Raw genomic sequence first — 26,161 nt, 5'->3', positions numbered from 1 at the left:
ATTGTATGGAACTACAGAGCTGATATATTCTTCTAAAAATCTTTATTCGTGTTCTGCAGAAGAAAAAAATTCATACACATCTGGGATGGCATGAGGGTGAGTAAATCATGAGATAATTTTTCATTTTTGGGTGAACTATTCCATTAACCGCAGACATGCTCTCCCTGATTTCGAATAATAATTCCCTTATTACAGATTCATCAGCATTAGAGTGAGACTAAGGACAAATTTAAGTGGAAATGCACCTGTTGTGAATCCGGCAGAAGCTTTTTTGCACAAATAGGAAAGAACACTCATATGCAAATATAAATAAATTAGACCCAATGCTACATCCACTCTCTACAGAAGAAATGGATCAATGTAGGAGCAATGTTTACAGACATGGATCTGATGTGTCCAGGTCCTTTCCATCAGCATCAAGTCAAAAAAGACAAATTAGTTAAAAAACACCAGAAATCTCGAGACTGTTGTCTACGCTCTAAATCAAACGTATTCTAGACAAGCAAGTGCTCTGTTCCAAAGAGGATTTGTGGTGCAACATAAACCGTCTTCCTCATGCAATGTGTTGTTGGCACAAAAAACCATTTATCTTCCAGAGGCCTTTAGGACCAGTGGCTTCCTCAAAGCCAGCGAGCTGCTGCGGGCATTGCAGCAAATGCCTCTCTGCCACTCAACAAGCTCATCAAAGAGCCACACTTCCTGCCGGATGAAGTCATAAAGGTTTTCCCATGGCTGTTTTATACAGTAGGATGGCATACCAGAGTAACAGTCTCTCACTGATTAGTTGAGCTCAACAGAAGTTGCGATTTGCCTCTTCAGCTCAGTATTTTTGTGGTTAGCAGGTAAGGCTTGATGAGTAAGCCTACAAACGTCTGTCTCACAATAAATAATTCCATTGTAATGCTCTCGTTTGCCCCCTGGCACAGTGACAATATTCCAATATTCCATTCCCTTAATTGTTCACTTCATAAATCCAGAGATTTCCAGTAAAAAATACTGCAGTTTCCTTTGATCCCCTCGTGCATTTTAGATTAGACTTCTGTATCTGCAGACCCTGAAGAATCCACCCACACACTGGAAGGATAACATACGGCAATGAAATGGGCTTTGTTTTGTCTTGTTTACCAGCTTACAGACAAAGACTTGTTGGAACAAAAATATTAATCATCATTAGGAAGCAGTTTAACACTGGTACCTGTCCTGTTGACTATGAGGGCTGGACAGCGGGTCCCCTCCTGCAGCTCCACTGAGAGGCTCTCTGTGAAGATGCATATCTCCGCTATGTAGCTCGGGGCCACTTTCTGCAGCTCTGTCGTGGAGCTCATCTAAACTGATTGATGTTTCATGCCTCCTTTGTGGGCAACACCCTCCTCTTCTGAATACCTGCAGATTGAGTAAACTTTGGTGGATTGCACATGCATTTTCTTTCACACTTCTCTTCACTTTAGATGTGACAGTCACCGGCATTCTAGAAGCACAATGCAAAACATGACAGAAATGTCATTTTATGGCTTCAGGGCAAGCTTACGATTAAGACGCAGGGAAAACTATTGTCACTGGTAAACAAAGGTATATTTTGTAAGATTGAGACATGGGGAAAATAATTTGCTTCAAATTTACCGGTTACTTGTTTTTTACAAATTACAAATTAACCCTAGATGATCTCTAGAATGTTCTCAGAACAATTGTACCATTTAATTTAATTTGATATGACTGAATGATATGAATTTGAAAATATTGTAGATTGGGGGCCTGGGTAGCTCAGCGAGTATTGACACTGACTACCACCCCTGGAGTCCTTAGTTCGAATCCAGGATGTGCTGAGTGATTCCAGCCAGGTCTCCTAAGCAACCAAATTGGCCCAGTTGGGAGGGTAGAGTCATATGGGGTAACCTCCTTGTGGTCGTGATTAGGGGTTCTCACTCTCAGTGGGGTACGTGGTAAATTGTGCATGGATTGCGGAGAGTAGCATGAGCCTCCACATGCTGGGAGTCTCCGCGGTGTAATGCACAGCGAGCCATGTGATAAGACGCACGGATTGACTGTCTCAGAAGCAGAGGCAACTGAGACTTGTCCTCCACAACCCGGATTGAGGTGAGTAACCGCACCACCACGAGGACCTACTAAGTAGTGGGAACTGGGCATTCCAAATTGGGAGAAAAGGGGATAAAATAAAATAAATAAAAATGTACGCTATGTCCTATGGAAGCAGTTCATTTTAAAATAGACTTATTTTACAATGTTTCACAGCCATGGCTATTTGGTTAGTCCTCCTTTTGAGAGTCCTCCTTCTATATTTCACTTGCTAAGAATTCAACAGAGCCACACATGTTCTGGTGAGTTTTATAGTATATATATATATATATATATATATATATATATATAATTTTAATTACGTCACAACCATGATATATTAACACAAATCGGGAAAAAATTATTTGGGATTTTAAGATAATTTCCCTAATGTTAAGTACGGTAGGTCATATTAGTAGCTAGCAACACTAGAAAAGCTACAGTATATGGCTGCATTTAATCAACTTGATCACATGGGAGGTTCAAATATCCTAGGATCAGCCAGATTCAGCCACATTATGCCAACTCACTGACAATCGGCATCTCCTATCAGACAGTTTTGCATTGGCTCAGTATACCCGGGACCGGACAGAGCATTGAAACCAGGAAGTTATCGTGTTCGCATAATCAGCGTGATTCGGAGGTTGCATTTTACCCTGTAACATTACATTTTTACTCCACTGATGGTTAGGTTTAGGTTTGAGGTTTCAGTTTTGGGGTACAGTTTATAAAATATGCATATTCTTCACTACAGACTGTACAGCTGAAAACACCTTGCTTCACAACTCGCTTTTGGCACCCTTCTATGGACATTACACCCGAAAAATGGAGCTCACACGTGTCCATACACCCAAGAACACTTAACGCTTTGGCCTTTGAGGGCAGTGTTTCAAATTTCTGCAAGCACAGACCGATTTTACCTAAAGAAAAGTCAACCAAATCTTTCCTATTTCAATTTGAGATCAGCCTGATCTCACGTGTGATAGACAAAATTACCATATTTTGCAAATACTGCAAGATTTCACAGTGGTGACAATTCAATAGGCAGAGCTGAAAATCAGTTTGAAATATTAGTGTGTCGTTCGTGAACGAAGCTGTCTTTGAACTAATCATTTACGTGAACAAATCTTTCTCGTTCACTGCCATTGTTTCATTCATTAACGGCTATGTGTTTTTTAACAAATCAGTGAATGAATTTCATTGGTGAACAGATTCAAAAGACACGAGTTACTGTGATGAATCAAAACTCCCCACCACTAGTTTGAAATCATCCTGTAGTCTCGATTCATTTATTTATTTAGGTGAATGCCAGATTTGTGAATAATTACAATATCATTTTCTTTATATATTTAATGTCATTGTTGACCCATATTGAGTATGATAGCAAATGATGAACACATTTTGTGATCAAAATGGTTAAAGCATTATAGTTGCACCCATAAGAAGGTGAATACCTCTGAACAATGTTGAAAACATAAATCCAAAATAATTACTTTATTCACCGTTTTGTTTCTTGTCTCAAGAATCAGTGAGTTTGCAAACAGCTTCAAGAACGGCACTTACCATTCTGACAGTAAGAACTAGGACTGCCATATATGGTATGATGAACAGTGCCAAGAGCCCATGAAACACTCTGTTCATTCCATTCTGTTGTCTAATTTGACCTACCAAAACATAAAAGCACATTTCCTGTTAAGTCAACTGGTTTTTCATATGTGTATACCATAACAACACAATAAGTGCTACACTCCTGTCTTGCAAACAGAATGTCTATTGATTTATCTGCAGTGGAGTGCATTGTGCTTACAAATGGCCATATTTTGTTTCAACAAACCCACATGGCCCACATGGATTCTAGGCCTGTGGAGCTCCAAAGAAAGCTCCACAGAATTCTGCAGAATTGGATTGTGTTACTGATTAAGTTGTAAGCAACCTCTATCCCTTGCATGCTCGTTCATTCAATAACAATGGGAGTGTAGTGCTTTCCACTTTATTTAACATATTTTACCATGTTCAGATCCATTGCACAGAATTCTGCAGATTTTCGCCTAGACAAATTCTGCAGATTCCATCTGCTCTTTGCTTTTATACAACTGTTCTATAAATAAGTAGTTCATATCAAGTAACTTTTTTTTTAAACACAATATGGCTTGTTAATTTGTCTATTTCTGCACCACTAATGAAAAGAGTTTGAAAAAAAAAAAGAATAAACAGCGAACTGGATCAATGGTGAAGCAACATACAGATTTACAGCCTGTTTGGAATGCTGCAAACAGACAGAGCGATACATCCCAGTATATCAGCACTCCCAGATCGCTGTCCAATCAGATTAAAGGACTGAAACTAATTGTTGTATAAAAATATACATCATATGCATAGCATGACAATACAAAATGTGTCACGCATTTACCTGGTGTGAAAGTTGGGGCTTCACGGTTCTTGCAAGGAGGCGGGGCACAGTGATGAAACTCGCCAAGGGTGGACCCAGTCGCTGTAAGAACATCTTTAACATGGGCAAAGAATCGTCTTGTGGGCCACTTTACCCGTCTGTAGTGACAATTGAATGTTTGCATTGTGAACTCCTATAGAAGACAAAGAGTACTAGAGTATATTTGACTGCCCAAACAATTCAGTTTTAAAGAATATGAAGTGCAAAATGAAAATGAGAGGAAATTACCAGCTCCTCTCGGTCAAGGGTGAAACGAAAGCCCTGCAGCATAGTTATAAATATAGTAATGTTTGCTTTGTTCATGGACAGGTTGCCAAATCTGAGTGATAGTGCCTTTAAACCGCTTTCAACTGGAAACAGGTTCAAATGTAGCCAGCAGGTTCCACCCTTATACATCAGAAAAGGAAAGTGAACAGGTGCCAATGTTGGAAACTTCACAAAGTACAACAATGTGATCCATTAATGTTTTAAATGAAAATGCACCAATTTTAAGACAGCAGATAATGTGGGTCCAAAGGTCTGAGACCACACTGAGAATCTGAGATTCAAAATCTAATTTAAACCTGGGAATAAGCAGAACGTTTCTAGTTTTTGATTATTATTAATTATTTTTTGTGCATATTAAAAAAATAATACAAAATAGATTCTGCACTACTTCTTGGTCACTAAACAAACAGGAAAATCTGAGACATTCACCAAGTGAACTCTGTACAAAAGGTCAAATTTCCTTGCTTCCACTGAGCACACAAAATGCTCTTTGGAAATTTCTGAAATCATGCTGGATAACATTGATCATCATATTTTGCATAAACTTGTGGAGTCCATGCTATAAATTTTTTTTCTCCCCAATTTGGAATGCCCAATTCCCAATGCGCTCTATGTCCTTGTGGTAGCATAGTGACTTGCCTCAATCTGGGTGGCGGAGGATGAATCTCAGTTGCCTCCGTGTCTGAGACCGTCAATCCGTGCATCTTATCACGTGACTTGTTAAGCATGTTACCATGGAGACGTAGCACATGTGGAGGTGTGTGTTTCGCTGTCCTTATCTGCATATCGCGGCATCGTTGTGTGATCCATTCTGCATAACATGGTGGCTCATTTTAGCTTATCGCGGCCCATTCGGCCAGTTTTGCGGGCGACCCACCGGGCCACTCGGTTCTTCCGATGACCAGTCCGCCCCTGATTGGCCCCAAAGTGTGTCAGCCCACCGGGAAAATGCCTGGTATGCCAGATTACCAGTCCAGCCCTGCACACGCCCCACCGAGAGCGAGAACCACACATTATAGGGACCACGAGGAGGTTACCGCATGTGACTCTACCCTCCTTAGCAACCTCAGCATGCTCTGGATTAAAACTCATGACTCCAAGGGTGGTAGTCAGCGTCAATCCTCTCTGAGCTACCCAGGCCACCAAGTGCATGGTATTATTAAAGCAAAAATGGGACATACCAAATACTAAGGTATTTGGCAGTTCATATTGATTGTTCAATTTAACTTTTTACTCAAATTGTCATGCTGATAATATAATGATTTTTTTTTTTTAATTAAAAAATGCTAAATAGAAGCATTTTCACGAGAGGACTCAGACTTTTGGACCCCACTGCATATTGTTGCAGATATAAAAGTGACATTACACACACACACACACACACACACACACGGATAATTGGTTGGCTTATTATTACTATTTTAATTATTTTATTATTATTATTATATCACTCAAACAACGTTTATTTATTTATTTTTAAATGATCATTCATTGCTCTTACCATGTCCTTGGAGATAAAATCCAGAGGTATTCTGTAGTCATTGGGAATGTTCTCACTCTGATTATAATTTAAAAAAATGGTACTGATTAGTTTATTAACACTGTGATATCCAGTGTTATACAGTATAGTCCATTTCTACGTGCAAATCAAGAAAGGAATGAAGTAATAAAAAACTGTTGTGCATCTTACCAGTGTTTCCAGAGTGGCAACATCATCAGTTAAAGGGCTTCCGAAAACACCCGAGCACGTCACGAGCCCAGAAAAAAGCAATACTAGTACACAAATGCTTTCTCCAATCTAAAACGACAAAAACTCGTCAGTGTAGAGCAGTAAAAGTACAGGAACAGCACATACCGCGTAAAATCGAACCGCTAAACACCTCTCCAAGCGGGACCCAAGTATCACATGATACATTTTGAATATTTTCACAAGAAGAACACCAGAGAGTACATCAAAAGGACTGATAAATTGTCTTAGAAAGTGAGTTGATCCACAGCGCATTTGGTTGCGCCGTGGGTGTGCGCGCGCGCGAGCGTCTCCGCGAGAGAGTGTACTCACCTTAACCTTCCTCATGTGGAACATGGGAATATTAAATACAGATCAGTCGTGTCTCGTTATTGTCTTCGCTTTCACTGACAGCGGTATGCAGGCATGATTCCGCCTGAACATATAATGACAAGACGGAGGTCGGAATCGGTGGTTTTGGCGTGTCTGTCTGTCTCCTCCGGTCCGATGGGGAGATAGCATACTTAGCGCGCGACGCCTGTGCGCTATTCTGCCCCACAGCGCTTCTGTGAACAGAATGGGGGCTGATGGACTTCTCCCCTGTGTTTAAGAGAGGTAGGGCGCTTTGACTCACTTTTAATGTGTAATAGAGAGAAAACTATTCAAGTGAACATGCTTGACTCATTCAGACCTCAATCACAAGGGCCACGTGGGAGTTTCGTGTGTGTCACACCTACAAATGTAACTTTCTCCTCTGTCAGAGGGCCGTTACTTGCGATTTTATGATTGTACGTTAACTTCAGTAGACATGGTGTCCATGTTAGACTACATGTAACTAAAATTAATTACCCTGTTTTAGCAATTACATACAAGCAGATAAAAAATAATAATTTCACATTCAGGCAATTACTGTGTATAATGAACTACCTAATTACACAACAAATTAAACACTAATATAAAATCAGACCAAAATGTGTCTACTGTACTATTATTATATAGATATACCTACATTAGATAACATGAACTAACAATGCACAACAGACTAATTTACAACACTTATCTTGGTTTATTTTCATTTGAATTGGCTAGTAACAGCTTGGATGGTCCTTTTCCTCTTTTTCCACTGTTGCACTTTACGTGAAGTCATGGCGCTTCTGGACAGTGCTGATGTATAGCAAATTATTAACTTGCATCTGTGGGTGCAGCACTGAACGTTGTGGACTGACAAAGGTTTACCAAAGTATTCCAGAGTCCACTTTATGATTTCCATTGCAGACAAATGCCAGTTTTTAAGATATCTGAGGGATCAGATATTTATATATAATTTGCCAGGTAAAATATAAAATAATGTTGTTGTAGTGCTTTAAATATAGAACAGGTTGAACAGAAATTACAAATCACTCCTTTTTTATTTTAATTGGCACCTTCCATACTGTCCCAACTTCTTTGGAAGCATACAGCAAGGTTGGATTGTATTAAACAGTTATTACAAATTACTATATTGAAGCACTCAACCAGTTTGAACTCTACCAAGTACAACTTTAGTTATTCATACGAAAAACAACCTACTAGTAAAACATACCACCTGGTTGTTTTGTGCCAATATATATATATATATATATATATATATATATATATATATATAGGAATAGTTGACACAAAAATGTGTATTTGCTCATTTACTCAAACTTATGCCATTCCAGATGTGTATGACTTTCTTTCATCTGTAGAACTCAAGTGAAGATTTTTAGAAGAATTTTTCAGCTCTGTAGTTTTACAATGCTAGCAAATGGGTGCCAATTTACTCACATAGTATGGACCTTCAGAGCTCAAATATTCCTTTAAAAATAATAATTTGTGTTCTGCAGAAGAAAGTCATACACATATTGGATAGCATGAGGGTGAGTAAATGATGAGAGGAATTAAATTTTTGGGTGAATTATTTCTTTAAGTCTTTCATGCGGTTGTATATTTTTTATTAGAAATTTTTGAAGTTAATTTCACTCCTTTAAAGTTTAAAAACACCAATACCCAGGGCTGGGAAGACCCCAAGTTATTAGGGTTTGTGTGCAGTGATACTCTGTATACAACACCACCTTGTGGCGACTAACAATAGTTTGTTTTGCAATTTTAAATTAGGAACTTATGTTGACATATGTATGATAATGTATGATTGACAGATGGATTTATTCTTACCAGAACAGGTGTGTCCTGTGCTTTTTAAGAGACAATACATGGTAAGGTTCAATTTAATTAAAAGGAAAATAACAGCTGCTACAAGACATTCCAACCTTTGCCTTATGAAAAAGAGGCACCTTTCAACATTTTATTTAGGATTTTTTTTTTTTTTTTTACAAACACGAGGGAGGTCACAAAAATAACTCCAGAATAAATTAGTGTATCAACCTTTTAATGAATAAAATGGTATTTGTGCTTTGCTTTAATCTTTGAGACCACTGTGTATAAAGATGGGTGTAACAGACGTCATCTTATAACTTGGCCGTTAACGTTCAAAGCCAATTATATCAAGGACTGTGTGAACTGTCAGTTTACTTCATGGTTTTTACACAATTAGATGGAGGGACATTGATATAAAACATTGTAGTGGTAAACAGTCAAATCTGAGGTGAGAAAGAAATGAAAATCAAAGAATTAATCTTAGAAAAATTTACACCTGAGATAGCATCATGTATCGCCGCATCTGGCCGAACATAAAGGCACAAAGTGGCATCTCATTTCCTCCTGCGGGGGCTCTTTTCTGTGTCCAACTTCCTGCCCTCTGTGTTGTCCTTCCTGTTGTACCGGTTGGACGTGGAGGGCTCAGAGGGCTCTTTGGGTTTCTTAGTCTTGTGATCAGCTGTAGCTGATATGGGCTTTCGGCCCCCTAAAGCCCAAGAGAAGGCGGATTTGACGAGGAAGATACTGGCTAAAGTAGCCAACAGAGTTGACAGCAGCAGGGGCCCCGAGAAGCCTTTCAGGTGACTCCGGATGTGGCTTAGGACTTGGGATACAGGCGTGTCTAAGCGAGGCTGAACTGGGAACTTTTCCTACAAACATAAACACACAAAGACATTTCAACAAGGGTATGGTTGAATGGAATATATTTAGTATATTTACCATACATTCTATATATGGTCCTTAAGTTTGGTCATAAAGCGTCATTAGTCTAGTTATAAGACTAGTTTTGAAATTCTTCTGTCTTGCGAGTATGACAGTGTTAAGACGTTTAAATGTGTTTTAATGGTGTCTCTAAATAAGAAGTCATTAGTAAAAATGCAGACAGATTGTAAATTCAGTCCATTTCCAAGAATCAGTTAAGAATCATATGTTTCAATGAATGATTAATTTGTCATCACTGAAAAAGTCCACACATGGCTTTTTTTATTTATTAAGCTAATATGCTTTAGGAAAAATATTTGTAAATATTGACGTTTATTCATATATATATTATATATATTATATTGCATATAAATAAAAATTATTAAATATTTAGTGTTAATTTAGTGGGAGTAGTGGTGGCGTAGTGGGCTAAAGCACATAACTGTTAAGCAGAAGGTTGCCGTTTGATCCCCTTGGCCAGCACCATTGTGTCCTTGAGCAAGACACTTAACTCCAGGTTGCTCTGGGGGAATTGTCCCTATCATAAGTGCACTGTAAGTCGCTTTGAATAAAAGCATCTGCCAAATGCATAAATGTAATTTAGTAGAAATCATGCCTTGATTACAACCACAATTCCCCAAAAGTTGGGACAGTATGCCAAATGCAAATGAAAACAAAAAGGAGTGACCCTTTGTTTTGGTGAATTAAAAAAAAAAAAAGAAAAAAAAAAAGAAGAAAAATATATATATTTTATTTTTTTTAAATATACCCTCAAATCACATGATTGCAACATACTCCAAAAAAGTTGGGACAGTTGAGTCTTTACCACTGTGTATCACCACAATTTCTTCTAATAACACTTAAGCGTTTGGGACCATCACCCATTCATCCATTATGCAGGTCATCAACTGCGCAACTCTACGTTCCTTCGTTGCAGTGTTTTACGCTTTATAACGCACCATACATTCTCAATTTGAGAGAAGTCAGGACTGCAGGCAGGCAAATCTAGCACACACTATCTGCTTATGCAGCCATGCACTTGTAATCGGGGCAAATTGGCTTTGTCCTGCTGGAAAATGCAGAGATGTCTCTGGAAAAGACGGCGTCTTGATAGCAGCATCTGCATGTTGCTCCAAGATTTTTACATATCTTTCTGCGTTAATGGTGTCCTCACAGATGTGAAATTTACCCATGCCATGGGCACTGACACACCCCCATACCATGACAGACACTGGGTTATGGAACTGACACTGTGAACAGCTTAGATGGTCTTTTTTTCTCTTTGGCCCAGAGAACACAAAATGAGGTTTGGCAGGCCAGATGTACAACTAAACAAGAGGATAAGTACATCAGAGTCTCTAGTTTGAGAAATAGATGCCTCACATGTCCTCAACTGACAGCTTCATTGAATTCTACCCACTTAACACCAGTTTCATGTACATCAGTAAAAACTAGACTCAGGGGTGCAGGCCTTATGGGAAGAACAGACAAGAAAAAGACTCTTGAAACAGAAAAACAAAAAGAAAAGGTTAGAGGGGACAAAGAAACACAGACATTGGACAACATATAATTGGAAAAGAGTGTTATGGATCTAAACCCCATTGAGCTTTTGTGGGATCAGCTAGACTGTAAGGTGTGTGAGAAGTGCCCGACAAGACAGACACATCTATGGCAAGTGCTGCAGGAAGTGTGGGGTGAAATATCACATGAGTATCTGGACAAAATGACAGCTAGAATGTCAAGGATCTGCTAAGCTGCCATTGCTGCACATTGAGGATGAGAACTCTTTGAAGTAGTTTAAGAATTTTTTCAAATTGTAATAGTAATATTTCATGTTAGTAATGTCCTGACTATACATTGTGATCAGTTGAATGCCACTTTATTTCCATAAGAGCAAAATCTGTTTTCTATTCCAAATTTTTGGCTGCCAGTGTAAATCATGAAGTAGCTTTACTTTGAATCGTATTCAAATAAAAACAGTACAAAGTACATTTACAAATCACTCTTTTTTTTTTTTTTTTTTGGCATTTTGCATACAGTCACAATTTTTCTTGGATTGGGGTTGTATTTTAAACCAGATTTTTAGTTCATTTTACTTCATGCTTTACACTTCTGAATCTTTTAGCTAAATTGGCTGTTTAGTCAAAACAATGTTTTCAGAGAAAATGGAAGCTGTAAATAGAGATACACCAAATATCAACAAAATGCTGAAAAATATTGATGTAATAGTTTTAGCTATATCACGGATCTCTAATTTCAATTCTCATTTACAACAAATATGCAAAGCAATAATATCCCTTGCAAAATTCTAAGACCACATCCATATTAGTCTTTTTTCAGTTTTCTAATGTCTTAGTATTACAAACTATGCATTAATGGAGAGCGTTTTCGAAAGTTTCTTGTTTTTAGTGGAGGAAGCACGTAAACGTTGCAAAAAGATTGCGTTTTCGAATTAAACCGTATTAGTTTAGACGAGGCCTAAAAATAACACATTATGGCAATAACTTAACCATATGTTCCAAAGATCTTATTTACCGTCAGTCCAGACTCCTCCAACATTTTGTCTAGAGTTGTGTCACCAAGGTTAACAATGGGAAGAAACTCTCCTGTGTACTGCCTCTTCCACCAGTCCTGCAGATGGGACCTTCCAAAATGGCAATACAAACAGCACAGTAAAACTTAGAGCAGATTCAGACTGTAATGTTGTTTCTGTTCTGTTCAAGATTTCAATAACTGAAGTATGGATCACAAACAAATAAGCCATTTACATGTTGGCTGTCATATAATTACATCATTTCAGTTTTAAAATAACTGCTCAGGGGGAACTCCTACACAAAAGTTTGCTTTTTTAAATCTTTAAAGGTTAATGTTTCATTTAACTTTCCAAACATTCATTTACACACTGCAAGATCTGCATATTTTGCCAGAACAAAAGTATGACTAATGGATCAATGAACTATTCCAATGGATACAATACAATTACCTTTCAATTTACAAAACAATAAAAAAATATAAATACTAATCTAAAACCACAATACAATTAAGTGGAATATGTGGGAATCGGCGTTGAATAGAGGCAAAAAAGCTCACTTGTCTTTTGCAGGGTATGTGAAGTGGTAGTTGTAAAGCTTTGCTTTTATGAAGGCTGGTGGTTTCTGACTAAAAGGGTACTGCGTTTCATCTACCTGAAGCAGACTAACCACTAGAAAGCGAGAGAGAAAAACAGAGGGAAACATAAAGGAATAGTTCACCCATAAATGATAATTCTCTCATCATTTACTCTTACGTCATTTCAAAGTCGTGTGACTTTCTTTTTTCTGTGGAACACAATGATTTTTTCAAGGACATTTGTTGTGTTTACATCTATACAATGCAAGTCAATGGGGTCCAAAACTTTCAAGCTCCATTAAGGACAAAAAGGCAGAATAAAGGTAATCCATATAGACTCAAGTGGTTTAAACCATGACTTCTGAAGCAATACGACTGGTTTTGGGTGAGAAACAGAACAAAAATGTAATTCCTTTTTCACTATAAATCCTACCATCAGCAGTGTCCTAGTAGCGATCATGATTTGAAGTTCAATTAAACTTTGTGCTTGACACATTTGCAGAAAATTTGAAACCGAGCTTCAAATCAAGATCACGCTTCAGCAAACATGGACTAAACCACATGAGTAGTATGGATTACCTTTATGCCGCCTTTATGTCCTTTTTGGAGCAGGAAAGTGTTGGACCCCATTGACTTGCATTGCATGGATATATTCACATTATATCTCCAAAAAAAAACTAATTTGTGTTCCACAAAATTAAGTCATGAGCTTGAGGTGGCATAAAGGAGAGTAAATGATGACAGAGAATAATTCCTTTAATTTCTTAATAACTAAATGTAATTATCTAGCAAACAATAGTTAAAAAAATAAAGTTGAATAAATAAATAAAAATGACATTAATACAACCAAATCAACTTTTGCAGCTTTAAAATGTATGGAACCTACTAAATATTACAATCAAAATAAAATATTTGGTTCATCATTTATTCTCTGATCTGGTCTACAAAGTTCACTAGAAAAGTGACTGCTGCAATATTCGCTCACCCTCTGGTTTCCCCTCTAGGAGGCGCTGAACGAGACCTGTAAACCAGGGGCTTTGATCATGCCCACGCTGAGCGGCCTGCCACATCAGCCACTCTAGCCGCGGCTGGTGGGGTCCAGCTATGGCTGGTGCTACATTCACATATCCTGTCTTATACATGGAGTTTATTTCCTACGAACAAAATAATGCATTGAGAATAACATTAAAACTTTCCTTTGAATGAATTCAATGCAAACAATGTTTTATAAATACTCAGAATGTAAAATTGACTTGGATAGTTGAAATAAGGCACATTTTTTCTATTTCTCATTCACCTTCCATGTCAGGCCATCATAGCTGCCCTCTAAAATGATCTCAGGCCTGCCCTCAGTAGACGTCATTCTATGCTGGATGCCATAGGCCCCAACCAACTGGAGCCTCTCCACAGAGCTGTAACAATCTCTCACTTCAGGCAGCAGTGTTATTCCAGTTAAGGCTGCATATGGAACCTAGCAAGAGGAAACACAAATACTAATGTGCTTGTTTTGGATAGACAAGCACATACACATTTTTATGTGCTGTTCAGAGGTGGGTTAATCTGAAATATATCATTCCATAATAATTGGAAAAAGTTATATGATCAGAATTTGCCCAATTCTGTATAGATAGTGGGGCGTAGTGGCTAAAGCACAGGGCTGTTAATCAGAAGGTCACAGGTTCTAACCCCATGGCCACCACCATTGTGTCCTTGAGCAAGGCACTTAACTCCAGGTTGTTCCGGGGTGATTGTCCCTGTAATAAGTGCACTGTATGTCGCTTTGGATAAAAGCGTCTGCCAAATGCATACATGTAAATGGAGTAATTTAGCATGTGCAGTCCTTAAAGATCACATGAAGATATTTTACATGGACAGCAGAGAGTATCACAAAATTGGGCAAATTCAGACTTTTTTTCCCAATTAATATGGAATGATATATTTCAGATTAACCCACCTCTGAACAGTACATAAAAATGAAAAATAAAACAAAAAATAAAACAAAATGTGATTGATCACAGCTCTGCCTGTTTTAGAGGGCAGGTCTTAGACAGAATAATCAGTGAGGTTGACCAGATATTTTGCTGTTTAAACAAAGGTCTAGCAACTCACCACACTGAGGGTGAATACACCTATAGAGGCCGTCATGATGACTGCCCACTGGATGAGGGACCAAAACTTGCCGAGAATGCCTTGTGTGCACACACACCTGACAGAGTAAATGTTATCGTTATCTTCTTGTAGACAAAATAAATAATTTCCTCACAAAAAATGTGATGTTATCCTTTAATAACTAGTTTTAGTTTGCAATCTTACTTAAGCATGGCTGCCACTGCTTCCCAAGTGAAAGAAAGCACAGCAACACAGATAGTGGGCAAATGAACAATCTGCAGGAACTGATAAAAGTCCTTTCGAGTGAAATCTGAAAGCAAGTTCATGAAAAACCAAAACATTAAATAAAATAATCTTTGGTGGGCATGTTTTTATTGAGAGCAATATGAGGTTGAATAATGCCTATTCATGACAAAAAATATATACTTCATGATCGTTTTGTTTTATTTTATTAAACAATTCAGATCTAAACTATTGGAAATATCTCAATCAATATACATTTTAGAAACATGCTGACACACATTGACCTGGTGAGTATCACAGATATGAAGAGTAACTCACCTACTGTGGATGACAAAGTTTTTTGTTCCCAGTTAATCTGCAGTTTAAAAAGTTTAACTTCACTATACAAGATCAAGGCATACACAGCCAACTCCACAACCAATGCCAAGAGAGAGACCAAAGACCAAAGTGTCAAGCCTGCGAACCAAAACACACAAGAGAAAATAAGGGCTCATAAATGTTGGAAACTCCACATAATGTACCGATAAGAACTAACATGGTACTAGCAGACAAAAAGATTTAATAGGAGTACTTCAAATTACTCATTAAACATCTGATTTATTGTCTACCGAGATACATTTGAATTTTCTCTTAGGTCTGATCATTAGTGGAAATTATTGCAAATGACTACAAAAAAACAGAAGTCATATTGAGAGTTTATGAGGTCATACTCTTGGGTTTCTTCTTTTTCTTTGGACCAACACTAGAGCTGAAGTGATCATCGTCCAATAATGAGAAGCTCAGGGCGATGCTCAGCAGATTCAGAAGACTGCAGTTGCCCGTTAGGATGTGACCAAGCTGGAGAAAAATCTAAAGAAATCGTCAAAAGAGGCAGATGGGTGAAAACAGTGAGTCATGCAGAAGAACACAGAGACTCAACATTAAAGCAATATTCTGGGTTAAAAAAAAATCTAAAATTCTCTAAATGTTGGCAGATGAACCTCCAGGTAATTCCCATGGGTGGATTTTTCTCCATGTACTGTAAACATCCCCTAGGTGGTGCATGTGTGCAAATCATGCTTAAGTTACAGGATTTTTGCTTGTTTTTACAAACTTAGGGACAAGTCTCTATTTTCTGCAGTTATTGTAAAAAATTAGTCAAAGATGCTGCTGAAAGAGCTCAGATCAAAAATGCATTCTTTTAACAAAACACTCAGCAATTTCAATTCTCCAATCACATCATCATACAGATAAGAAAGGTTAAATGAGGTCCATATAAACATGGAAAAAAATACCATAAAGTGTATTTACACTGTTTTCTGCACAAGACATGCAGGTCTCTCTCTGTATAAGCATTAGGGGTAGACTGACATATCTGTTTTACAATAAAACTGTGCCGATAGTTACTATTTGGAACTATTGGTTATCTGCAAAAATCAATGCAGAGATTGAAAATCAGGATTATTCCACAGGTCTGAAAACACTGCATATTTTTGGTTATTTTGACCAGTTTTCATTTTCTGCAAATAAATGCTCTAAATGACAATATTTTTATTAGAAAGTTGGGAGAAATGTTGTCAGTACTTTATAGAATAAAACAATTTTTTATTTTACTCAAACACATGCCTATAAATAGTAAATCCAGAGAATTTTGCAGTGGTCTCTGCATATATGCAGTGGCCGGCGCTGGAGTATTCTAGTTAGAATGGCTTGGTTCTACAGTAAAACAGCAGAATTTAGAGGTGCAATAAAAATAACAGAGGGATTTGCTGTATTTAAATCTCTCATCATTGACAATATTCCTCCATATTTTTATCCTCACATATTTTGTTATTTTGATCATTAATTGTTCTAAATTCAAGCAAATGTATGCAAAGAAAAATGCACCAATATGGAAAAATCCCCAGCCAGCACTTGCATTGTCTTGAATTTCACATCGTTTGAATAAAAATCTTGTGAATTAAACCTAATACTTCTGGTGAATAAATAGACTATAAAAAGCTTAATTGATCAAATACTTAAATATAGCATTGTAATGGAGCCAAGTTTCCTTCATTTCAAAATAAGAGTCCTTGTTTAAAGTTATAAGTCCTGTATTATACACAAAATCAGATTTTTTTTTCCTGGTTATTATTGGGATTTTGGTTAAACAAACTTCACCTGGGATTTTATTCATTTTGGACTCTTGTAAACTCTTGTGTCTGTTCCAGTCATAGTCAGGAAAGACAGATTTTTTTTTTTTAAACTATCGACCAATTAATCTGTTGTCAGCCTTTTCCACCACTTTAGTTATCAGTATCGGCAAAATCCTCTATCGGTCAAACTCAAGTAAGTATGGACACATATTTAGAGTAATATACATAACATACCTGAACATAAAAGCCAAAAAGTCTCAAACGGCGAATGGGAGCAAAGAACGTCAGAAGAGGAACTACAATCTCACACTGTAACAGAACCACTGATCCAAACTTCAACAGCCAATCAGGGAGCTGATGGGCATACCAGGCCAAAGGGGTGGGACTTATCTGGTTCTCAAAATGATGACTCAAAGCTGCAAGAGAAATTGCTTGATGAGTTTTCAAAACACTTATGTAGAGAAGAGTCGTTTTCACCACACAGATGTGTGGCAGTCTACTTTATGGATCATGACTATTTTCACCATTACTTCATGAAAACTCAAAGAACCTATAAATATTATTAGGGCTGTCAATGTAACTCATTAAGCTTGTTCAATTAATAAAAAATAAATATGGTACAAATTAAATAAATGCAATATGTTTGTTCAATGCATTTACATTTTACATGTATGCATTTGGCAGACGCTTTTATCCAAAGTGACTTGCAGTGCACGCAAGGATAACATTTTTTAAAGCTCAACTCATCTGTCACAATAAGGTAATATCTTTGAATTTTCTCATTTGGGGGCTTTTGTCAGCAAATATTGATATGTGATTAATCATATATATATGTTTATACCAAAACATTACAAAAGTAAAATGAATGCATGGCCAACATAAATGAACTTTTCTAGCTTCTAGTATATCTGAAGCACAACAGAATGCATAAATGTAAAAAAAACTAATTAAATACCTGAGAGATTCCACCAAGCTGTGTCGCCACTGGCCAGCTTACTCACACCGGTGCAGAAGGTAAGCCGGAACAACAGCCAGCGGGTCAACCAAAAGGTCAAAGGGTCATGGTACCCGTTAAAGGAGCGACCCCGCAGTAAACCAAGAGGAGCTACAAGCACAGCCAGAAACCCCACCTCCAACAGCAGCATATCCCTAAGAGACAATAATAAATCAATAGACAATGAACACATTTTTATTGCTCATCTTTAAAGGTGAACGATGTAATTTATGGTTTTAACTCACTAGATGTTGAAGCAAACACAGTGGGTTAAATCTTTATTGTGCTTAAAATGATTTAACTACTCTGTAAATACCTGTTAGTTATCCTAAAGCTGTCAGTGAAGGATACAAATGTATAAAAGTCCACAAAACCATTGGTTTTAGTTGAGTCACTGGATATAACTTAATGGGCAGGTGCAAAAATGCAGTAAGGTATGTGGTCAGCCTTCTCTCCGTCATAAACATTCTACACATTGCCATACTTTAACTGTCTGCTGCAGAGACCTTCTTCACGCTAGCACCATCTTTGATTTTTAATAGGAATGACAACGAGGCTGTGAGGGATAGACTTATAGTCTCTTCAATGGGCTGTATTGCAGTTTAAAGTGTTTTTGGATCGTTCCACGGACAAAACATCAGAGGTGTATAGTAACGAAGTACAAATACTTAGTTACTGTACTTAAGTACATTTTAATATTTGTACTTCACTTGAGTAAAAATATTGCTTTTGACTTTTACTTTCACGTCACAAAATTTTTAAGAGAAAATTTATACTTTTACTCCGATAAATTTCTCCAGACTCTTTCATTACTTTTGCGACTGAACACCATAAACAAATAACAGCTGTACATTCAAAACTGCATGCAGATCGGCAATAGTGATGCGTGATTTGTTGAAAGAATCATTTGAGTGAAATCTTTTAAATTTGATTCCTTTGAACTGAACAAAAAGATTTGAATCACAAATCTGAATCAAAATCACAAGCGAAGCATGTGCCATATGTCATCTGTCTCCACTGGGGAAGACAAGAAATTACTCATAGGAATTTATTTTTTTTCCCCCGACTAATTAATTTGATAAGTTTAGGCTTAAACATTATGAAAGCTTTTAAATAATAAAGTTATGTGCGATCAGTCTCCTGCCTTTTCAGGAGACCTGTTCATATAAAAGTAAACCACATGTGTTTACATTTTACATTTAAACAAGGTATGATGTGTATGAATAATTACCAGCGCTCATAAAAATGTCCAACAATATTAATTTTTTATATTTTATGAAGATGTGAATCATCTTTGTTGAAGCAATACTAGTTTTCTGGTGGTAGCTAAAGTGTTATATTTGCTTTGTAGCACATTTATGCTACAGTATGTGGTAACTAGGGTTTTCTGGATGGTTGCTAGTGCATGCTATACAGTTATCAAGGTGATCTGTTGTGTTTTGGTGCATTGCTACAGTATGTGGTTGCCAGGTTGTTACTATGCTGTTGCCAAGTTATTTTCTGTGTTTTTGCACATTGATTTGCAGTTGACAGGGTGTTCTAGGTGGTTGTCAGGTTGTTGCTATGCTGTTAAGTTATTTTAATGGTGTTTCAGAACATTGCTATGCAGTTGCCAGGGTGTTCTGGGTGGTTGCTTATTGGCCCCATATTCCCATAAATATGATCATTCTGGTGTGATTTAAATGTGCCATTAAATGGATAGTTTCTTAAAAATGAAAATTCACTAAATTTTCTCACACTCATTCGATCCAAGATGTGTATGACTTTCAGTTTTTCTGCAGAACACAAAGAAGATTTTCTGAAGAATACCGCTGTTATTTAGGTCAATTCAATGTAAGTGAATAGTGCCCAGACCTTTAAAGCTTCAAAAATCCCATAAATGCAGCAAAATAGTAATTCATAAGACTCCAGTGGTTTCCTCAATGTCTTGTGAGAATAGACCAAAATATAACTCCTTTTTCGACTATAACATTTAAAATTAGCAGTCTTCTTGGCCATCAGGATTTCAAGCTCGATTACACTTCCTATAGCGGCACCTAGGGCTCTGTGCATGCGTCAAGCACTAGAAAGTGAAATCGAACCTGAAATCACAATTGTCCCAAAAGATTGCAATGGCAAGATATACAGTGAAAATTATTTACAATTTTGTATGTTTTCACCCAAAACCAACTGAATCGCTTCAGAGGACATAAATTTAACCACTGTAGTAGTATGGATAACTTTATGCTCCCTTAATGTGCTTTTTGTAGCTTAAAATGTTTGGCTTATATTGAATTGACCTATAAAGCTAAAATATTCTTCTAAAATCTTTGTATGTGTTCTGCAGATCATACATATCTGGGATGGCATGAGGGTGAGTAAGTGATGAGCACCACCAATCAAATAAGTTGCCATGGGTTTAATGAACTGTTCTGTAATTTATGCAATTTACTTGTACTTTTGATATTAAATGTAATATCAGATACGTTAATACTCAAGTCATTTTCTAATGAGCTACTTCAACTTTTCCTTGAGTCAATTCCCATGATCTTTACTTCTACTCAAGTATGACAAATACAACACTGCAAAACATTGATAAAATATCTGACCGAGAACATTCAGTATACAAAGAACTCCAGACAACATGAGTTGTGGAAACTCAGATGTGATATAAGACCCTCCCAGCCTTGTGGTCATTCCCATTAAAATCAAAGATGGTGCTAGCACAGGCTGGAGTTAAACTCTGCAGGGTTGTGGCCCTCCAGGTACTGAGTTTGACACCCCTATATTAATAAGGTCTATGACTTGCAAATGCTCTAATTATCAGGATCAACAAGTCGGAGAGGCACAGTAAACAACAAATGCTCACGTCTGCATCAGTTATAGCGTGAGTGAGACATGCAAGTTGTGATGTATGCACAAAATGTCCAACTTACCATTCAGAGTGAAGGAAGTCCCCCCCAGCCTGTAAAACAAAACAATTGATTATGCAATCTGAATTATGGAGCATTGGTCGTAACGTCAAAAGCCTTTAAAAGATCAAATTTTTATTTTATTTTTTTCTCATCATTTACTGACCCAAATGCCATCCCAGATGTTTATGACTTACTTTCTTTTGCAGAACACATATGAATGTTTTTTAAAGAATATCGCAGCAGGTTCATACAATGCACGTAAATGGTGTCCAGAACTTCAGAAAAATCACGTAAGTCAGCATAAAAGTAACCCATAAGACACGAGTGGATAAATCCATATATTCTGAAGTGATATGATAGGTGTGGGTGAGAAACAGATCAATATTTAAGTCCTTTTTAAACATTAAAAAAGGTCTTAAATATTTATATTTCTCACCCACACCCATCATATCGCTTCAGAAGATGGATTTAACCACTGGAGTCTTATGGATTACTTTTATGCTGACTTTATGTGCTGTTTGGACCATGAGTTCTGGTCACCATTCACTTGCATTGTGAGGACCAGCATAGCTGAGATATTCTTCTAAAATCTCCATTTGTGTTCTTTAGAAGACATAAGGGTGAGTAAATTATGTAAGAATTTTCATTTTTTGGGAGAACTATCCCTTCAGCACCGCAGCTAATGCTTTTATGCACTTAAACAGGCTTTCAAACATCATAGTGATGTGCAAAACTACACATTTTGCCTGAAGGTCTAGTCGACTAATTGATCTAAAGGAAGCTCTGTATAATCGGAGCAAGTGGAAAATTCAATCAAGCAGGTGGAGGTGAAGGTCAAAAGGATAGTATACTAACATTATAGAGTGAGAGGTAGAGGGCCCACAGGCAGAAGAAGGTCAGACTGTCTCTCAGTGGCCCCAGTAGCACAGCACACATGCCTAGAACAACCCCAAGCAGGCAGATGAGCTCCAGGACATGCTGGGGCTCCAGACCCAGAGACGGCCCCAACCAAAGCAGGGATGGGGAGACCTGAAGCTGTTCCAGCAGGGGCCGCTGCACCCGGGGCATCAGTAGGCGGACAGGGACAATACCCTCATCTCCATACAAACCTGTCCAGAGAGGGACACATGCAGAGAATAGTCAACATGAAAAATAATGACACAATTTACTTTCTAAATACATGTTTGTCTTTGTAATCATTCAACAACATGTAATAACTTGCTTGCCTCTGAAAGAACTTTCATCAAGACCACTCATTTTTCAACCACATTCAGATCTGGTTCCGTTATGGTACAGAACGCCCACTTTCCCCAATCCAGTCCCACCCTGATTTTCAATTTTACTTGGAAATCCGCCACATTACAGAAGTAAAATTCCATTTCATGTCGACTTTAACACTACAGGGATGACTGAGATATTAAAAAGTGAGAATATGAAAAACTAATAATATTTTATCAGTGCTCATGCAAATGTACAGCATACTGTAGGAAGAGCTTGCCATGTGTTCAGTGGTGACAGACTGCCCACAGGGCTGCACAGAACAATATGTTGTGTTTGCTATGTGATGGAAAGCCATTGAGAATTAAGCTGCATGTTAACATTAATTCAACAGAACAACATTGTCTTTCACTGCCATGACGATGATCAAAACACAAACTCGTCCTGTGACTTTTAATGCCTTGAAACTGTTGCAGAGCAGACACCAGATGTCTTAACTGTGGGTGCACTTAAAAACTGCTTTAGGCTACTTGCTAATAGGAAGTGTGTAACTGACATATCGTGCTGTAAGAACAGGAAAGACAACTTAACTAAGTTACTGAACTTCCATTCATGGTGAACGAACTAATGAATTTATACATGAAGGTTAGTCTCACTCACCATTCACTTTCACTGTATGTAAAATAGATGCAATCAATGAGGGCTTACATTCTGCCAAACAAAATCTTTTGGGTTTCACAGAAGAGGGAACGTCACACAGGTTTGGAATGACAAGATGGTCAGTGTGTCATTTTTGGGTGAACTATCACTTTAAGATGGTAGGCTGTTGACTGGTTGTAAAGTTGCATTTCCACATTTCTGACAAGCATGCCTCAGCAAGAGTGTGTTTACTGTATAAAACTGGTTTTGGTTAGAGAAACGTTAGTGCATTGTGCCAAGGCCAAAGTATGAATTGTAGTTGCTCTATAATTCTCTTTGAATTACGCCCTTTTGGTGAATGACCCAATTCTGCCACACACAACTCCCTCACACTGCCTAATGGGATCTACTGCATAATCATCAAAAACCCTGAAAAATTACTGGTAGCTCTTATTAGCAAACATTTCCAAAGGAACAAAACTCAGTGAATGTGCACTCTTTGGAAAGTTTTAAATATGCATGAAATATACTATTTTGATATAGCCCAACTTTATCAAACAGGAAGAGAGCATAACATTTTCCTTATCTGTGGGCTTGACATGGTGCTGGTGGTCAGATCTGGTTGTTAATAAGCTTAGAGGTGGGAATCACAAGGTACCTGGCGTTACGATATAATATTGAAATATAGGTCACGATACAATATTATTACGATTCTTTACTTTTGCGATTCAAAACTGATATATTGCAACATTTCACTCAATGTTTCTCATTCGTCTTCATCTGACTTAAGAGAACCAAATCTCCAAATCATCAAATGCATTGTTAAATTAATATAAAAGTGCCAGTTTATTTCTTAACATCTATGTAAAATGCAAAGCCATAAGCATATAAGACCATAATGGATCCCCATTTCTGTGGTTAAGTCAATGTAGCTAGTCTTTCTAAAAAATTAATTATAATATTTATGAATACATTAGTAGCTTAAACAGGTGATTGTGTAAAGCATGATAACTACTAAGGGACTGTTGTTGAATTCATATATTGATTTGGCAAAGAGAAAATTTTCCCCACATCACCACAATATTAATGTGGAAAATTGTAAATAATATGGATAATTGGCGAGCAAATATCGATGCAACATAACGAGGAAATATATTCCGACACTTTAACATATCGATATTTTTCCCAACCTTTAATAAGCTTATTATTAATAAATCCAACACCCTAACCTTGGTCCAAACAGATTGAGCCTATTGAGACTATTATAGCAGTGTTTTACATGTATGTGGCACAAAATACATATATAGAGCCCCATGGAAATCAGGTCAAGAATTTATAAATCTGCTTAGCCAAAACCCTAACCAATGGTTAACTAGGAATCCATCAACACATGTGCAATTCTCATCTAATCTTTACAGTAACCATACAAACAGTATTGAAATCTAAATGGATATAACATAAAAATGAGCAAAGAGAAAATATGCTTTATGTTAATATGTATAAGGGGTTGCATTTGATAATAAAGTGCATAAAATGTTTCAGTGTATGAGTCACAGTATAGATATACAGTATGAGAGATTAAACTAAGGAAGCTGCACCCATGCCAAATTTGATTTGAATGGGTTCATTGTGCTGGCACTTGTAATTGATTTGAAACAGATTGCACATTTACTTAGTTAATAAAACAAAAATATTCCTGCAGTTTAATTTTCTACATGAATGCTCTTACTGCATATCTATTGGGTACTAGAAAGGATGTAGGGACAAAAGCTCACAAGCCCCTAGTGATGATGGGTCACTCTGCTGTGCATTATCAGCAGGACTCCAAACATTCAGCACCAGTTTTGGGTAAGTTACTCTAAAAAGGTAATGCATTACTAACTACTAATTACATCTTCTACAGTGTAATTAGATTACTGTACTAATTATTCTGTCTGAAAAGTAATTGCATTAATAATTACTTTCTGAAACCCTTTTCAACCTCAACCTGATTGAAAAATACAAGGATAGCCATGAAACTGTTTAATTCTTTCAAATAAATCATATAAAATCAAATAAATTATTCATGAACTGGCCAAAGAATTTAAGGGGATTACGTTAAATTAGAAAACATATTTTAACATTAGACAATTTCAATTTGAAACTCACCATTGTTTTATATAGAATTGTTCTGTAATCTAAAGTATTTAACACAATTACAATTACAAAAGTAACGAATTAATTTAAAGTAATCCCTTGTTTTATTTAAATGAAAAAGTTCATTACAGTAATTCATTATTACTTAGTAATGCAATACTCCCAACACTGTTCAGCACATGTGGTGAAGACCGAATCGAATCGGTGTTTTTGAACGAATCATTCTCGTTTACTCCCATACGTTGACTATTTTAGCAGATTTGGGATCGCTTGACCGACTGAACAGAAAGTGCATATCTCAATAGATTTATATAGACGCAAATTATAATAATGGACAATATGACTAGTTTCGATTTCGGACGACTCGGTGCTTTATTAACATCGCTTCTTTACACTAATAAATGATTCGATGACTCACTATCGACACGCTCAGACATACAGAAATGGTCACTGAACAAATCTTTTAGGTGAACGGATTCAAAAGACTCGACTCATTGGGATGAATCAGAATAGCCGTCACTAGCAGGAACTCCGCGAGCAACAGCGGTCAGTGAGATGCACGAGGTCCTTTACAAATGTTACATTTAAAAGTTCGAATTTGACCGTAGCCCAATTTGGCGGGAGAACGAGCGAATTAGCCTTATAAATAAATGAGCTGAAGGCATTCAGTTTTGTTTTCGCCAAAACGCGACATTCCACAACACGAGAAAAGTTCAAGTACAAGCGTAACCTTTATAGTGCCGCGCCCAAAATCCACCATTGAAAAGCGCAACATGCCCCCTTCCAAAAGAGAAACTTCCCTACCTGGTATCTGGACGTAGATGGATGCAAAAGCGCACACGTAAATGACTGCAATACTCCACAAAAACATTTGTCTGGGGATTTTCACTTCCCCCATCTTGTCTGCTTGCTGGAGGGATGAGGTGTCACTTTGTTTCGGGGGACTCGAGCGCAGATGCTCATTGGAAAAATGAAAAGGAATAGAGAGGGTGGAGTTTTAATTTGTAGCACATGCGTGCACGCGCAGCGAGAGCAAAGCAATGTATCCGCTAATAAGAATTTATAAGCGTCTCGAATGTGCTTAGAATCAAC

At 37.3% G+C, this 26,161-nt stretch overlaps 2 protein-coding genes across 3 annotated transcripts; both read right to left on the bottom strand.

Moving 5' to 3' along the window:
* Window positions 1-61: 61 nt before the first annotated feature.
* Window positions 62-7,622, bottom strand: LOC127639253 (uncharacterized). 2 transcript variants are annotated; one of them, XM_052121168.1, is made up of 8 exons: window positions 6,849-7,622; window positions 6,480-6,587; window positions 6,291-6,347; window positions 4,751-4,909; window positions 4,484-4,655; window positions 3,637-3,737; window positions 1,196-1,383; window positions 62-1,074 (listed from the first exon to the last, which is right to left on the bottom strand). In XM_052121168.1, exons 1-8 carry the CDS (start codon window positions 6,870-6,872, stop codon window positions 1,032-1,034), a joined length of 852 nt encoding a protein of 283 aa, XP_051977128.1. In that variant the 5' UTR covers window positions 6,873-7,622; the 3' UTR covers window positions 62-1,031. The 2 variants fall into 2 exon arrangements, with proteins under 2 accessions (XP_051977128.1, XP_051977129.1); XM_052121169.1 differs by having other exon boundaries at window positions 4,751-4,783.
* A 1,286-nt stretch (window positions 7,623-8,908) lies between these two features.
* Window positions 8,909-26,041, bottom strand: LOC127638990 (lipase maturation factor 2-like). The gene is made up of 14 exons (XM_052120775.1): window positions 25,874-26,041; window positions 21,932-22,185; window positions 21,098-21,126; window positions 18,144-18,337; window positions 17,423-17,604; window positions 15,785-15,923; window positions 15,393-15,530; window positions 15,036-15,141; window positions 14,832-14,928; window positions 14,020-14,193; window positions 13,708-13,876; window positions 12,705-12,816; window positions 12,150-12,258; window positions 8,909-9,562 (listed from the first exon to the last, which is right to left on the bottom strand). The coding sequence occupies exons 1-14, from the start codon at window positions 25,965-25,967 to the stop codon at window positions 9,248-9,250; spliced, it is 2,112 nt and encodes a 703-aa protein (XP_051976735.1). The 5' UTR covers window positions 25,968-26,041; the 3' UTR covers window positions 8,909-9,247.
* Window positions 26,042-26,161: the final 120 nt, after the last annotated feature.

This window comes from Xyrauchen texanus, chromosome 47 (assembly GCF_025860055.1).
Source record: "Xyrauchen texanus isolate HMW12.3.18 chromosome 47, RBS_HiC_50CHRs, whole genome shotgun sequence".
Classification (NCBI taxonomy): Eukaryota; Metazoa; Chordata; class Actinopteri; order Cypriniformes; family Catostomidae; genus Xyrauchen; species Xyrauchen texanus.
The sequence above is the reverse complement of the archived record's forward strand: the minus strand, read 5'-3'. Positions and strand labels throughout refer to the sequence as shown.